At 47.0% G+C, this 17,001-nt stretch overlaps 1 protein-coding gene across 3 annotated transcripts in view; it reads left to right on the top strand.

The window, feature by feature from the left end:
* Window positions 1-17,001, top strand: part of LOC116836373 (NACHT, LRR and PYD domains-containing protein 12-like) — a 596,145-nt gene that overhangs the window by 514,463 nt on the left and 64,681 nt on the right. For all 3 annotated transcript variants that reach the window (XM_075065030.1, XM_075065031.1, XM_032799937.1), the window contains 2 exons: window positions 3,338-3,511; window positions 11,463-11,678. In XM_075065030.1, the coding sequence (XP_074921131.1) occupies window positions 3,338-3,511; window positions 11,463-11,678 (390 nt within the window). The remainder of the gene's footprint in view (window positions 1-3,337; window positions 3,512-11,462; window positions 11,679-17,001) is intronic.

Raw genomic sequence — 17,001 nt, 5'->3', positions numbered from 1 at the left:
AATACCAGTCCAAGGACAAGGGGGGAATTTGCCTTGGAGAAGTTTTAACATAAGCTGGTAGAATATAAGCATAGAGGGTCTTTCATGTGGGTCCCCAATCTGTACCCTAGAGTTTGGGGTGGGGGTTACCCTGACAGAGGTCAAGACTAAAAACAAAGATTTAAGTTTGTGCAAAGGGGGATTTTTTTAGCTTACTTTATAAAATGTTTGCATGAGAGGATCTTGTTTCATCAACTTTGACTGGAAGCTAAACACTCTGGCCATCGAGCTACCAAATTTGGTGCTTGTACAGAAACTCTTCCACAATTTTAGGCCCACTTTGCCAGTTAATGGGCTCCCTGCATCTCACTGTTCACCACCAGATACAGGTCAGCAGAACCTCCATATGCTTCTCCTTCAATCACGATTTGTGGCCCAGCAGTTCCATGGTCCAAATGATGCTCATCAGCTACTGTTACGTGTGTGTGTGTATGATGGGGGAGGGAAGATGTCTTGTTTGGGTTCCAGTGTTTCAACCAAAAATGTCTCCAATGAGCTTCTCTTGTCACCAAGTGCACTATTGCCAATTTATTCTTCCCTGTGTCAACATTGGACCTCAGGTGCTAGCCGAATAAATTCCACGTTTTGTTTAGGTTTGTTGTATTTTTTATACTGTAAAGTGACAGCTCTGATATAGTTAATGTTCAGATCAGCTCCCTGTTTAAACTCGATGCCTGAGAGGTCTAAAATCTACAGTTACTCAGATTGCCTTGAATTTGGTGTGCCTCATGGGTGCAAGGGGTTCTGTTTGTGACCAAAACTTGGGGTTCCTGCAATACAACACCCCCCCAAGCTTTTCTAAAAGTTGACAAATTCTGGAAACCTATTTATGCTCATAGATAAAGGTCAATCCAGGGCTCAGCTCATCACAACAGGCTCTCAAATCGTCAAGGGTTTCCCAACAGAGGGCCTGGTACCCACAAGCACTTTGGAGGAAATCAAATTAAAACATTTTTGGAGAAAGAATTTGCATCTCCAGTTAGGCACTTTAGAAGTCTTGCACACCTATTTATGTTCCTAATGGATTAAACTGAGCATGTGCAGAGACAGAGGCTACTATCTGGAAAGTCAGCTATCTCAGGATCTGGGTGGCTCTGTGGATGTGTTATGGTAATTGCAGCAGAGTATCACCTCTGGCACTGTCAATTCAAATCCAATCTGGGGCAGAAATCTGAGGTAAAAGAAGCAGGCATATTGCTGAAATGTGCCTCTGTTAGAGGGGGACTTTTAATTTGGGGGGAAACAGAATCTGAGTATAGCAGAAGGTGCTGAAACTATTGTGTGAAAAAAGCCACACAAGCAAATTCTCATTGGGAGAGGAGGTGATTGGGGTAAAAGAGTAGGTCGGAAGAAGGCTAAGGCTCAGGTAATAGGGGTCTAGGGGCACAGAGGGAGAATGGTTTGTGTGTGCCATGATCTGGGTTTCCCCCAATCCATGTACAGGGGTGTGACCTCCCCCTTCCCTGCTCCCCTCACGTGAGCCAGCTTCAGGGTGGGGATTGCTTTTCCAGGGGGTCTGAGCCCTTCTCCCTATTCCTTATGTGACTGGGAGTCCCTTGTTCCCCTGATGGCGTCTGAACTCTTCTCCATGCTCCTGTGTAAGTGTGAGGCCACATCACTGCCCCCTCATATGAGCAAGGTTCTGGATGGGACTTGCCTTTCTGGGGTATCTGAGCACCTCTCCCTAACCCCTCCATGTAATCTGGAAATCACTTCCCCTTTGGCGGTGTCTGAGCCCCACTCCCTGTCCTTGCCTCCCCGTGTGTGCCTGGCTCTGGGAGCCCCCGTCCATCTATGGGAGTCTGACCTTCATCTGTCCCCCTCCCCCCCCAAATGAGGTGGGTGCCAGGAGACTTGCCTGTTGGGGGTACCTGAACCTGTTTCCTTATCCCGCATGTGAGCCAGGATCTCAGGAAGCCCTGCCCTCTAACTTAGAACAGGCATGCTCAGAGTATGCACCAAGAAAACACTCTTGAGACAAGTACGTTTGACACACATCAGAAACTCTCCAGCACTAAGGGGGAAGAGAACACCCACAGAAAAGAATGGAGCAGTTCACATGTCTCAGATCTATTTTTTCAGGCTGTCTTGATCTCCATGAGATATTCTCTTTCAGCTGAGAACACCTCATTGAGATTAATGGGCCACTTACTACCCCTCTGAGCCTTCAACTTTTTGGTGTGAAACTTGCCCTGGCTACAAATCTGAGAATGAGCTGTAAATATCTGGGAAAAAAAATAAATTAAGGTAAATGCTCACAGAACTTTAACTCTGCCCTCTCTGAGTGATGTCTCAGAATGCCCATAACACGCACACTTGCACTTTGCCTTTTCATTGTGATGGACAGGTGCTACCTGCCCTTGTCCTGCACTCACACACTGAGCCTATTCCCCTGAGAGAATGCCACAGTTGTAAAATTTAACAACCACTTCATACCCTTTACAATCTCTTCAGACCTGCACACAGGTTAACACCTAAACCTATACTCTCCCCTATCCATCATTAAATCCACAGACTGCTCTTATATTCCACGTCACTGCTGACAATAGCCATAGCACCCAGTGCCCTGCTATGACACAACCTCCAGAATTCTCCAGAATGATGCTGGCTGAAACTTCATGGTTCACATGCTCCTCTTTCTTTTCAAAATACACGAGGAGATGCAGACCCAGATCTTGTCATGTCACTGTCACAGCTCTATGATGCTCCTCAGACTAATCCCTAGATCTGCTCATATCACAATCACAGCTCTTCCCAGCTGCTTCAGCTTATTCCTCCACTATTCAGTACAGTTACACCTAAAACAGTGAATGCATCTGGAGGACATGCACTTATTCCCAATGGCTATTGCCTTCACTCCGTATTTCCTGGTTTTCTGAAGTGTGAGAAGGGCATAAGCTATCACCGGGCAACCTTAACTCTGAATTAAACAAGATTTTTCATTTAATTAGTTTTATTACTGTATTGCTTAAGTGCCCCAGCCATGATCAGGACCTCAATATGTTAGGCACTGGACGTATTGCAATGTCAGGTGTCACCAGGTGGTTCTGGTCCTTTCACAGTGCTGATTGGTCAAGAGTCACGTGTAAGCGGTGGGGCTCAAGCAGGAAGTTCAACCTCGCACTGATTCCTCATTGAAATAGGGTGGGGGTTGGGACAGGCGGGGGAGCAAGCCTTCTAGTTCATTCTGCACGTGGATTGGTCAGGGAGAGGGGTTGGTGGGTGGGGCCACCTGTCAGAACAGCTGTGATGAGCCCTGTTCACACTGTGATCCCCCTTCTCTGCGTTTCTCCTGCAGAATGTGGAGCTGTGGTGTCACAGACGCTGCCTGTGGGGATCTTGCCGCTGTGTTCAGAACCAGCCAGAGCCTGACAGAGCTGGAACTGGGTGCTCATTATTCTCTGGGAGATGCCGGAGTGCAGCTGCTGTGCGAGGGACTGAAACACCCGAACTGCAAACTGGAGAGACTGAAGTAAGTAACATTTGACCTCCTCTGTGTATTTACAGATGTCCTCTGTGTAAAGCGCTTGATACGGCGAGAGATGGTGGAAAGGAGGAAAAGTTTTTTTTCTGTCTGCTCCTCTGATGTTTCTCGGGGATGGAGAGTCACCTCATTACCCCCTGCCTACAGCCCATGGGGGTCTTACTAGTAGTATCTGGGTGTCAGCTCCCTGATACCACCAGCCTTTCATTCATTCAAGCAGTCTCCTCTGGGCTTATGCCAGACCCAGCCCGACAAGAGGGGCACCCTAATCACTGAATCCCTGATTCATTCTCCTGTAATATCCAACCCCTGACTCTGGCTACTCACAGAAGTACCCGGAATCTCTGCACTCAAAGGGTGTGTCTACACTACGAAATTAGGTCGAATTTATAGAAGTTGATTTTTTAGGAAGCGATTTTATACAGTCGATTGTGTGTGTCTCCACTAAGCACGTTAAGTCGGCGGAGTGCATCCACAGTACTGAGGCTAGTGTCGACTTTCAGAGCGTTGCACTGTGGATAGCTATCCCACAGTTCCCGCAGTCTCCACCGCCCATTGGAATTCTGGGTTGAGCTCCCAATGCCTGATGCGGCAAAAACATTGTCTCGGGTGGTTTTGGGTATATGTCATCAGTCACCCCTCCCTCCATGAAAGCAATGGCAGGCAATCGTTTCGTGCCTTTTTTTCGTGCAGATGTCATACTGCTTTCAGCAGACAGTGCAGTAGGACTGCTAACTGTCGTCATTGACGGACTGCTTCCACTGCCACTCTGCTCTCCTGCTCTGGCTGCAGATGCTGGAATAGGCTGGAAAAACTAGTCTCCCAACCACCACTTCCACTGCCACTCTCCTGGTGGTCTCACAGGTCCTCTATATGACCATCGTCATCCGCCACTTCCACTGCAACTCTACTCTCCTGCTCTTGTCTCTCCATACCACAGCAATCGTGCAGCCCACTCAGCTCAACTAACGGACACAGGCTGTTGTGTCCTGGCAGCAGACAGTGCAGTAGGTTTGCAAAACTGGTCTTCCAACCATCACTTCTGCTGCCACTCTGCTTTCCTGCTCTCCTGCAGTCGCAATATCACGGCAAGCATGGAGCCCGCACAGATCACCGTGGCTGTTATGAGCATTGTAAACACTTGCACATTATCCTGCAGTATATGCAGAACCAGAACGTGCAAAAGCAGGCAAGGAGGCAACGGCAGTGCGGTGACAAGAGTGATGAGGACATGGACACAGACTTCTCTCAAAGCATGAGCCCTGGCAATCTGGACATCCTGGTGGCAGCAGGGCAGGCTCATGCTATGGAACGCCGATTCTGAGCCCGGGAAACAAGCACAGACTGGTGGGATTGCATAGTGTTGCAGGTCTGGGATGATTCCCAGTGGCTGCAAAACTTTTGCGTGAGTAAGGACACTTTCGTGGAACTTTGTGACTTGCTTTCCCCTGCTCCAAAGTGCAAGAATACCAAGATGAGAGCAGCCCTCACAGTTTACAAATAAGTGGCGATAGCCCTCTGGAAGCTTGCAACGCCAAACAGCAACCGGTCAGTCTGGAATCAAGTTGCAGTGGGCAAATCTACAGTGGGGGCTGCTGTGATCCAAGTAGCCAACGCAATCAAACTACTACTGCTATCAAGGGTAGTGACTCTGGGAAATGTGCAGGTCATAGTGATGGCTTTGCTACAATGGGATTTTCTAACTGTGGTGGGGCGATAGATGAAACCCATAACCCTATCAGTCTCTGGGTCTCCCCTCCCTGGGGAACCCCCACCCCCACCCCCATCCCTACCTCACCTCAGTCATAGGCTACTGCCAGTGACCAACTAGCCCCCATGCTCTGGGGCAGACTGCAGTGTCAGCCACTCATCATAGGCAAGGTTGGGTCTGGACCTGCTTCCTCCCTCTGCAACCCAGTGTCTCTATGGGGCCTTGGACAAGACCCTGCAGCCTGAGAAGTTGCCAGCCTGGAGCTCCCCAGCCCCTCTGACTTTTCCCCAGCCCTGCCTCACTCTAGGCACCCTGAGTGTCCCAGCAGCCAGGCCCTTCTCTCTCTGAAGGCAGAGAGAGAATGTCTGTGCTCCTGGCACAAAGGCTTTTTGTACGGCCGGCTGTGGTTTGTTTGGGGCATGGCTCCCAGCTGTGCCTACTTCCCCAATCAGCCTGGGAGCTGCTTGTCCCAGCCACAGCCCTCTGCTGGGCTGTTCTAAGCCCCTCAGGGCAGGAGCCGGTGAACACCCAGCTACACACACCCCACCTCAAGATCCTCTCCGCCAGGGGTTATTCTACCAGCCCAGTTTTCCCCTCAGGTGGGCCTGCAGGACGTCCCATTCCTGCTGCATGTGCTCCAGCAAGAGGAGCAATCAGACACCCTCTGGAGGGTTTGGGTGCCTACTGTAGCCTCCTTAGTTCCCAGGTGGGTTTCCCTTGCTAGTTTGGTCTCCATCGTGGCCTGTCTCGCCCCTGCGTGGATTCCACACACAGGGCCGGGCAACAGAATTTGGTTTGCAGGCAACCATGGTAAGCCACAGTCATTTGGCTTCTTTAGCCATCATAACATGTGGGAATGGTTTCAAACAGAAGCACCCTCATTTCCCTTACCAAGCACCCGCTGGGTTGGCCATTTAAAATGGGTTGGTCATTTAAAAGGAGGGACTGCAGTTTTTGGGTTAATGTGCAGCACAAACCCAACTAAACCCACAGGGGTGGGTGAGTGGTGGGGGCACCCCCTAGAATTGCATGCAACTCATCATAGAAGCAGCATGTCTGGGGCTCTAACCCAGAGTGGCCATTTGCCTCTTTGTTTTTTTGGTAGGCTTGCCTGAGCTCCTTAAGTTTCATGCGGCACAGCTGCGGGTTCCTGTTATAGCCTCTGTCCTTCATGCCCTTGGAGATTTTTTCAAATATTTTGGCATATTGTCTTTTGGAACGGAGTTCTGATAGCACGGATTCGTCTTCCCATACAGCGATTAGATCCAGTACCTCCTGTTTGGTCCATGCTGGAGCTCTTTGGCGATTCTGGGACTCCATGGTCATCTCTGCTGATGAGCTCTGCACGGTCAGCTGAGCTGATCAGCTTGCCATGCTGGCCAAACAGGAAATGAAATTCAAAAGTTCCTGAGGCTTTTCCTATCTACCTGGCCAGTGCATTTGAGTTGAGAGTGCTGTCCAGAGTGGTCACAATGGAGCACTCTGGGATAGCTCTCGGCAGCAAATACCATCAAATTGCAGCCATACTACCCCAAATTCAACCAGGCAATGTCAATTTCAGCACTAATCCTCTCGTCGGGGAGGAGTACAGAAATCGATTTTAAGAGCCCTTTAAGCAGACAAAAATGGCTTCATCATGTGGACGAGTGCAGGTTTAAATCCATCTAACGCTGCTAAATTTAACCTAAACTTGTAGTGTAGACCAGGGCAAAGATGTAGCGTACCGTTTATCAGAGTTACCTTAACCACTGCTCCTGTAAGGCACACAGAAATTGTAAACATTTATAATAAAAACAAATGTAGGTTTATTTAAGAAAGAATAAAGATTTATCCAGGAAAGAGAGAAGGTGATGGAAACAACTGGTTGAAACACAAATCAAAATCCTAAAGCATGAACCTGGATCTACACTCATCAATAGTTACCTGTCCTATCTAATGAACCAGGTTTTCCCCACAAAGCTCAGTCAGTTGCAGAACTAGCTGGTGATCCCCTGCCTGCTGTGATGTTCCTTTTCACCTCCAAGTGCCTTTGATCATTTGTTATGATCTCTGATGCTTTTCTATTGAATGTTCTGGGAGGTGGCAAGGATGGACAACACAGCATTCTATAGATATGTTACATGTTATATTTAATGAATAAATAACCTAGAAGATGTATTTGGTGTATTGATTTTGTCAGACCTGAGCTGAGAACTGTTTGCAAAGAACAGGAGATCCTTTGCCAAGGGCTCCTTGTGTCACACCAACCCAATTTTATTTCTCTTATTCTTTATCTTTCCTATTATTACACCATCTCCATCTCATGCTGACCCTGCTGTTGTTCCTGGCAAGGGCTTTAGTGAAGAGGTGTTCTTGCATTTTGCTCTGACCATGGCCAGGCCAGGGGTCAGTCTGATCCACTCTCAGAAGGCCTTCTACAGCTGAGTTCTAGCCTTTTAGAACAATGCCGGCATGTTCTACTCCAATGCCAAAGAGTCTGAACCTGGGCATCTTGAGTGGGATTGTCCCTGTGGAGCACAGTTGAGACTGTCTGCTATAGGCCATTGGCCTTGGCAACAACAGCTGAGCTCCCTACCATACGTGTAATACTGCACAGCTACACACAAACATGTGCACAGCCATGCACAAGGGATCCCATCACCTCTGGTGTTTAACCTGCTCAGAGGAAATTCAATCACAAGTTTTTTACCACCACATCCCTTTGCACTGTTTTAGCACAAGCACTGGCAAAGCAGCAGCAGTCTTGCAATGAGTCTTCTCCCCATGGAGTTGCACACTGCCCCTTCCCACCCTTCCAGAAGCACTTTGATAATTCAGAATAACAGGGCTCAACACAGTGGGACTTCAGTGGAAACATAATAGCCTGTGATGTGAAGGAGAGCAGATTAGATGAGCTAATGGTTTTTTGTGGCCTTATACTCTATGAAGCTGATTCTGTCACTTGCCAAGCCGCTCACTGGAGTTGCAAAAATTCATAATTTTGATTAAAAAATGTATGACATATTAAGTAAGATATTCCAAAGAGAATTATTTCCATTTTTCAGCAAATGGAAATTCATATGCCAGCCCAACAGCAGCTGAGGGGAGATGCAGTGATCTCTGCTTGCCCTGACCCCAACACCCACCCAGGGGTGGTCCAGGTACTAGCACGCCAATCGCGTGCCTGGGGCGGCAAGCCACGGGGGGTGCTCTGCTGGTCACTGCAAGGGCAGCAGGAAGGTTGCCTTCAGTGGCTTGCCTGCAGAGGGTCCGCTGGTCCCGTGGCTTTGGTGGACCTCCCACAGGCGGGCTGCCGAAGACAGCCTGCCTGCCGTGTTTGGGGCGGCAAAATACCTAGAGCCACCCCTGCACCCACCTCTCAGACTTACAAAGACACAATGAATGAAAAATACAATATTATAGCATTAGAACTTCACACGTGTCAATTTAAAAATTTTTTTTTGGTGCATTGGGAATTCTTGTGCAAAAACATAAAATGCTACACCAGGGCAGTGCTGAAGGAATGAGGGGTTCAGAGTGCAGGAGGGGGCTCCAGGCTGAGTCAGGGGGTTGGGATACGAGAGGCAGTGATGGCTCAGGCTGGGGGTGTGGGCTCTCAGGTACAGGAGGAGGCTCCGGGCTGGGGCTGAGGGATTCAGAGTGTGGGAGGGGCTCCGGGCTGGGGAAAGGGGTTGTGGGCGGGTAAGGGCTCTGGCTGTGGGTGGAGACTCTGGGATGAGTCTGGGGATGAGAGTTTTGGGGTGCACAAGGGTGCTCCAGGCTGGGACTGAGGGATTTGGAATGTGGGAGGGGGAACAGGGCTGTTTCAAGGGATTGGGATATAGGGGCGGCGAGGCTCTGCTGAGGATGCGGGCCTTGGGGTGGGGCTGGGAATAAAGGATTTGGGGTACAGAAGGGTGCACTGGACTGAGATTCAGGGTTTTGGAGGGTGGGAGGGGGATTAGGGCTGGGGCAGGAGGTTGGGGCCTGGGAGGAGGTAGGGGTTCAGGTTCCAGGTGACACTTACCTCAAGCAGCTCCAGGAAACAGCGGCACATGCCCTTTCCATCTCCTACAAGGAGACTTGGCCAGGTGGTTCTCCATGCTGCCCATCCGCAGGCCCACACCCGGAGCTCCTATTGGCTGCAATTCCCAGCCAATTGGAGCAGCAAGGCGGTGCTTGGGGCAAGGAGTAGAAAGGAGAGCTCCGTTGCAGACCCTACATGTAGGAGCCAGAGTGGGAACATTCTGGCTGCTTTCCGGGAGCTGTGTGGCGTTGAGATTATTAGTGAGCCTATTGCCAACAGGTAGGTGACATTGGATGTAGTTATTCAGTTGCAAATTAAGTTGCCCAGAAGTGGGAGACTAGATGATACCAGGTGGTGAGCTGTTGTTAAGTTGTGTGAGGAGCATGTTAAGCAATGCAGATCGGTTAGACAGTGAATGTAGCAGAGCTCTGTGAGACTGCCTGGCTTTGCACGATCACTGAACAGCACAGGAATTAGCTTGCTGGAACGCTGCATCAAGCAATGAATTTGTAAGTACTGGCCAGAGTGCTGCATTTTCAAGTGTTTGGTGGGTTACGTTTCCCTCCTCAATAGCTAGGGTGGCCAAATTCTGAGAAGAGGGTCCAGTTATCACTGATGGCCATAGAGCTAAAGAAGTAATAACAAAGAACATTTTAAAAATAGGGGGTAGGAGTCTCCTTGTCTTCATAGCTTCATAAAAATTGCAGACAGAAAAACTGTTGTCAGATTAGTCCAGACTACAAATGATGACTTTTTTTTTTTTGATTTCATGGTACAAGTTCATATTGTTGTATAATTACAGACTTTTGCTTTAACCAAAGGAAAGAAGTGTGTGAAAATGCATACAGTATATCACCTGGGTCTTAGTTTTCCCAAACTTTTCAAAAACAGTACAATTTTCAGTACATAGTTACATTATCAAACATATTTAGAAGATTTCTGCCACTTTTGGTGAAAATTAAACATTGGGATTTTTTTAGTTGTGGCCATTTTTGTAAGCCATCCTAGTACATAATGAAAACAATGAAAGTTCTTGTAATTTTGATAGAACACAATTTTGCTCTTGAAATGTATTGCAAATTTCTGAAATACTGGAAATGGAACATGACATTTCAAAAACATCTGAGTCAGTCCAATCACCCGCCGCATTGTCCCCTCATTCACACACACTCTGGAGTTCCCTCACTTCTAGGGAACCCATTCTGAATTATTCTATTCCCTTCCAACAGCTCTTCAAATGTTTGCTTGGGTCTGGTCTAGTCAGCAGTTAGAGCTTATCAAATTTTTCCTACACACTTTAGCAAATCACAATAGGTTTCACAGTGAGAAGCCTCAAAATTTGCTCAGGCTCTAATGATCAATAGCTGACTGGTTAAAAAAATATGAGGGCCCTTCTGAAACTGAGAAACACCAGGGACTAAGCACAGCTCTATGCAAGAGAAAGGATGGTCGTGTAATTAAATTGCTGGGTCTAAACTCAGACTCTCTGTGTGAACTTGGGCAAGTCATTCAGTCTCTTATTGGTCTCAATTCTCCATTTGAAAAATAACAATAATATTTCCTTTCCCTACCTTTTACCTGTCTGATCTATTTATATTGTAGGATCCTCAGAGCAGGACTGTCTGTGTGTAGTGTTGCTCTTTCTTCTAGCACCAGGGTCCTGTTCTGACACCAGCGTTACCCTCAGCCAAGTGGTGGCTGGTGTCTAGCACCTTTCAGATCAGAGGAGAAATCGGTGATTGGGAGTCTGGGTAAACTCTAAGTGAAACTTGTCATATTTACATTTATTCACCTGTTTTGTACTGAGAGGGTCATACAGCAGAGGATCCTCTTCCAGAGATCTGAGCCCAGCACCAAATTCCCAAAGAGAATCTCTGCCTCCAGAATGGACTCGAATCAGCGCCAAGGGCAACGAATAAACTCCCATACTGTTCATACAGCTAACACCTTCCAAAAGCTTACCCACAACATCACTCCTCATTTGGGGGGTGTCTCTCCTTTTTTATCCCAGTTGCGTCCTTTTTTTCCTTCTTGTGTCTTCTGCCCACTTTGGGTCTTTTTTCTCCTCAACTTCTCATTTGTCTTCCCTCATTTCTTATCTCTAAATCCATATATGGATTGGCCAGGGAGAGGGGCTGCTGGGTGGGGCTGCCTGTCAGATCAGATGTGATGATCCCCATTCACACTGTGCTTCCTCTTCTCTGTGTTTCTCTCTCCTGCAGATTGTGGAGTTGTCATCTCACAGATGCTAGCTACAGGGACCTCGCCGGTGTTCTCAGCACCAGCCAGAGCCTGACAGAGCTCAACCTGGGTGGTAATAAACTGGGTTCAGTCTCTAAGGTGCCACAAGTTCTTTTTGATAATAAACTGGGCGATGCCAGAGTGCAGCTGCTGTGTGAGGGACTGAAACACCCAAACTGCAAACTACAGAAATTGGAGTAAGTAACATTTGGCCTCCTCTGTGTATTTACAAGTGTCTCTGTGTAAAGTACTTGCCACAGTTAGAGATGGTGGAGGGGGGGGAAAGATTTTTTCCCTCTGCTCCACTCTGATGTTTCTCAGGGATGGAGCCACCTCGTTATCCTCTGCCTATAGCTAGAGGGAGTCTTACTACTAGTAGTTGGGTATCAGCTCCCTGGCATCAGCAGCCTTTCACTCACTCAAGCACTCTCCTCTGGGCTTATGCCAGCCCAATCCTGAATCCTGATTCATTCTCCTGTGATATCCAGCCCCTGACTGTGGCTACTCACAGAAGTACCAGAATCTCTGCACCCAAAGATGTGGTGTACCCCAATTATCAGAGTTATCTTAACCACTGCTCCTATAAGCCAAACAGCACTTGTGAACACTTATTATAAAAACAAAAAGAGGTTTATTTAAGACAGAATAAAGATTTATCCAGGAAAGAGAAAAGGTGATGGAGAAGGTGATGGAAACAACTGGTTGAAACACAAAACAAAATCCTAAGGCACGAACTTGGGTTTACACTTGTTAATAGTTACCCGTCTTATCTAATGAACTAGGCTTTCCCCAGAAATCTCAATCAGTTACAGAACTAGCTCGTGATCCCCTGCCTGCTGTGTTGTTCCTTTTCACTGCCAAGTGGTTTTGATCATCTGCCATGGTCTTTGATGTTTTTCCATTGAATGTTCTGGGATGTGGCCAGGGTAGACAACACAGTGTTCTGTAGCTACATTACATGTTATATTTGATGAATAAATATCCTATCAGATGTCTTTGTTGCATTGAGTTTGCCAGGCCTGTGGTGAGAGCTGTTTGTAAAGAACAGGGAAACCTTTGCCAAGGCCGCTCCGTGTCACACCAACCCAATTTTCTTTTCTCTTATACTTCATCTTTCCTCTTATTACGCCATCTCCATCTCATGCTGATTCTGGTGTTGTTCTGGTAAGGCTTATAGCGATGAGGTGTTCTTGCATTTTACTCTGACTACGTCCAGGCCACGGCTCAGTCTGATCCCCTCTCAAAAGGCCTTCTACAGCTGAGTTCTAGCAGTTGAGAACACTTTGCTCCAGTGCCCAAGAGTCTGAACCTGAGCATCTCCAGTGAGATTGTCCCTGTGGAGCACAGTTGAGACTGTCTGCTGCAGGCCATTAGCCTTGGCAGTAACAGCACAACTCCGTACCATACCTGTAATGCTGCACAGCCACACACAAATGTGTGTACAGCAGTGCAGAAGAGATCCCATCATTTCTAGTGTTTAACCTGCTCAGAGGAAATATATCACATATTTTCTACCACCTCATCCCTATGCACTGTTTTAGCACAAGCACTGGCAAAGCAGCTGCAGTCGTGCAATGAGTCTTCTCCCAGTGAAGTTCCACATTGCCCCTGTCTGTCCTTCCATGAGCATTTTGATAATGCATAACCACTGGGCTCAACACAGGGGACTTTAGGGAAATGTAATGGCCTGTGATGTGCAGGAGGGCAGACTAGATGAGTTAATGGTTTCTTGTGGTCTTAAACTCTATGAAGCTGATTCTGTCACCTGCCAAGCCGCTCACTGGAGTTAGTTCATATTTCATATTGATTAAAAAATGTAGGATGTATTAATCAAAATATTCCAAAGAGAATTGGCCTCAAACACCTACCTCTCAGATTTACAAAGACACAATGAATGAAAAGTACAACATTATAGCATTAGAACTTCAAACACGTGTCAATTTAAAAAAAAATTGTTTGGTGCATTGGGAATTTCTTGTGCAAAAACATAAAATGCTACATCATGGCAGTGCTGACTAACCCCCAATTATATGCATAACACAGATGCCCCACAAAGCATAATGACTGCCTGTTGACAGCAGCCGCAGCTATTTCCACAGTCCTGAGATATGCTAAAGAGAACATAGAGCAGGGTAATGAGTGAATAAATTGATACCCGGATGAACTCTACCCTCTGCACTACCCAACCCCAACTAAATCCTCTTTTCCATGGTACTTTATCACCCACTGAATGCTCCCATCCTTCCAGTTCCAAGGGACTGAACTATAGCAGGTGGGGAAGAACTTTGGTAATATTCTCTGGGCTGGATGGAGGACCTCAAGGTTATTTTTCCTTTGGGCGCAGAGCACTCTCATTTCTAGCTCCTATAGGAAAAAAGGATAGAGAGAAACTGAGTTTAGCTACTAAACAAACAAAACATCTGAAAAAATAACAAAATTTAAACAAAGAAGCAGACTCTGTCTAAAAAACTAGCAAACATGATTGAAAAAATGAATTAAAGGAAAACAAATCCAGCTCCTTGCTGTCCATAGCACAAACACGCAAAGCTGCTGATGCTTTTCATGATCCACTGTGGGCCACCAGGACCAGAATCTGTAGGGAGTTGCGGGGAGTGGCATTAGGAGCTGCTGACCCTCTCTAATAGCATCTGCAAGTGAAGGGTGTTGCTTCTCACAACACATGTGCAGATCCTTGTGCAGGACCCAACCATTTAAAGCAGACATTGCAGCAAACTAAGTGCACACAAACACTCTAAACCATAGACATTATGCACCTTCTCTGGGAAGCAGCACGAGGAAATGCAGGGTAGGTGCAACAACCTACAGGCCCTGCAGCATTTACAGAGTGAATTCTAAGTGAACATAGTGCATTGTGTGCACCCAAGACAGAATGGCTAGTGTGGATGCACTGCATCATTGCAGCTTCCAGTTCAGTCACACTGATGCAAGTTGCAATGTGGAGTTCTCTAGTTAGATCACGTTAGATCATAACTTATTTAGGGCCATAATAATTAGTACGAGGACTTTGAATTCAGTCTTGAAGGGAAGGGAAAACCAATTGATTTTGTGGAGCATCAGAGAGAGGGACTCCCATAAGTCATTGTTGCTTAGAAAGGAACTGCTGCCATTTGAATGTCTTACTTATCTCCCCCCTCCAGGGACATTTGTGTCAGTCTAACAATATTCACAGAGGTCTAGCCATTGCTTGGCAACACTTGTGGTTTACTATTAAATGTATTTAAGAGACCAAATAACCAAGCTTAGCTTAATTTATTAATAAGGGACAAAGCAGTACAGTATGAAAAGGAGGCGTACATACACTCCTTCCGGGAATCAATTAATGTCACAGCACGTTCACTTCACACAAAAGCTGTGCTTCAAAAATATGCACCCAAGATAGCACAGCATGGTTCTTGACAAGTTAGAAAGCACAGAATATGTCACCCAGGACTAGAATTCACCAGTCAGCTTTTTACCTTTTCTTCCTGCATCATGGTGTATCTTTCTCTTTCTTCTGAATACTATATTACAAGAGCTACGAAAGCACTACCCAATGTGCACTATGATGTACAATGGATGTATCATGCCTTTGATCAATTTTATATTTGCTAATGTCAAAAGCTATGTTTTGCTTTGCAGAGTACATATATCTGAAGTGAAGCTGGAAGTGCTTACTTGCTGTTCTGATAGCCTGACACTTCCATCAGTAGACTCTGTTTTCTGTTGCTTATAACTTTGCTAACCTTAACCATATTGGCTTAAATTTTCCATGCTGGGTTTCTGCTTCAAGCTGGTTATTTGTTGTGAAGTTTCAGCCTTATGGTTCATCCATTCTCATCCACAGGCTAGGGAAGCACACTGTTTCCCCAGAGTAATTCTCGTGAACTTTTCAGTGAGAAGCTCTATCTCCCCCTCTGCTTTTGATCAGGAACTTGACATTTTGCATGGGGAAGCATTTGTGCCAGGGATATGCCTATTTCTGCCCCAATTTTCAAAGTTTGAAGCATCTGAAAAATCTCATTGTTGATGCTCAGTGGAGACTTATTTCAGCTTTCCAGCTAGAATCTCCAAAGTCCCTTCTTCATTGAGTATGCTCCACCCTGGGGCTCCAGAGGACTAAGCCAGCTCTGACGGGGTCTGTTGGGGAAATCAGGATCGGATTGGGAAATCCTGACTGCTATCTTGAGGGGTGGGTTATGTAGTGGGAGAGATTCCCACCCCAGACTGAAAGGGGTTATGATCTCCACTGGGCACACTCAACCCCAACCTGGTACATCTGTGACACCTATAGCACCTGGAAAGGGGTGGCTCCTTAAAAGGGAGGATCAAAGCTCAGGGCAGGCTGAACTTAAGAGGGAAGCAGAACTAGCACTCCCCTGCTCCACAGAGAAGCTGCAGAAGACTTTCTGATGCCTGAACTCTCTGGAGAGGCAGAAGAACTATCTTCACTCTGCTTTGCTTTTTATTAGAGCCCAGGTGCTCAGCCTGGTCCTCTGACTCTGAGGGTGTTAGGAACCCAGCCCCCTTCTCAGAGACTATACACCTGTTAACTTGTGAAGAACAGCGGGGTGAACCCAGACTGTTTTGTGGGTTGCACTCCAAACCAGCGCTATAACAACACCTCCAGCCAGAAAGGGTCCTTAGGGATGAGAGGGGGCCCACCTTCACCCGAATGGGTGATCTAGAGGTATGAACTGTCATAGAGTTTGAATAGGAATCACCAGTTTGCTCAGAAACTTCACACATTCTGCCAACTCAAAGACTTAGCCAAATAGTTCAATCTACTTCTCCTCTCCAGACTGGATCACTGTAATTCACTGCAGCTAACACTCAGTCTAACACTGCATACGTTCCAGCCGATAGAATAGAACTCTCTACCTCTTCTGTGATTTATGCCACTATGACCGCATCAGATCAGTGCTCCAATTCCTCCATTGGCTACCAGTCAGCTTCTGTTTCCAGTTTAATGCCATCATCTGAATCCTCCATGAAACTCCAGAACCAAGCCCAGGACCAGAGATGACTCCCAGCCAGTAGGAGCAGACAGAGAAGCAGCCCCAGCAGAGACTGATGGACATTGATGTCAGACTGCCTGCTACAAGTTGTCACTCTCAACATTCTCTTCTTTGTGCTGTTTGTTGCAACCCTGTCCCTTCCCATCTCCTCACAGTCAGTGCATCTTAGCCTCTTTCCATGTTCCCCTCTTTCCTTCCTTCCCCCCTGCCTTCTTCATCCCCCTCGCTTCCTATTTTCTTCTATCATAAGCATTCCCAAATCTGGACCTTAGCGTTCAGAAATCTGGGTGCCTGCATGAACCCCTCTAAGCTGAATTACCAGCTTAGATCTGATCTCGCTGCCACCAGCCAAGAATTTCCAGTGTCTTGGCTCACTCTGGTCTCCCCAAAATCTTCCCTGAGGGACCCCAAGACTCAGAAGCCCTGAGTCTTACCACAAAGGGAAAACAACCTCCTCCCCTTGTCTCCTTTTTATCTCATCCCCAGCTCCCCCTCCCTGGGTTAT

This window comes from Chelonoidis abingdonii, chromosome 4 (assembly GCF_003597395.2).
Source record: "Chelonoidis abingdonii isolate Lonesome George chromosome 4, CheloAbing_2.0, whole genome shotgun sequence".
NCBI classification, from domain to species: domain Eukaryota; kingdom Metazoa; phylum Chordata; order Testudines; family Testudinidae; genus Chelonoidis; species Chelonoidis abingdonii.
This window is presented reverse-complemented; position numbering and strand designations above follow the sequence as displayed.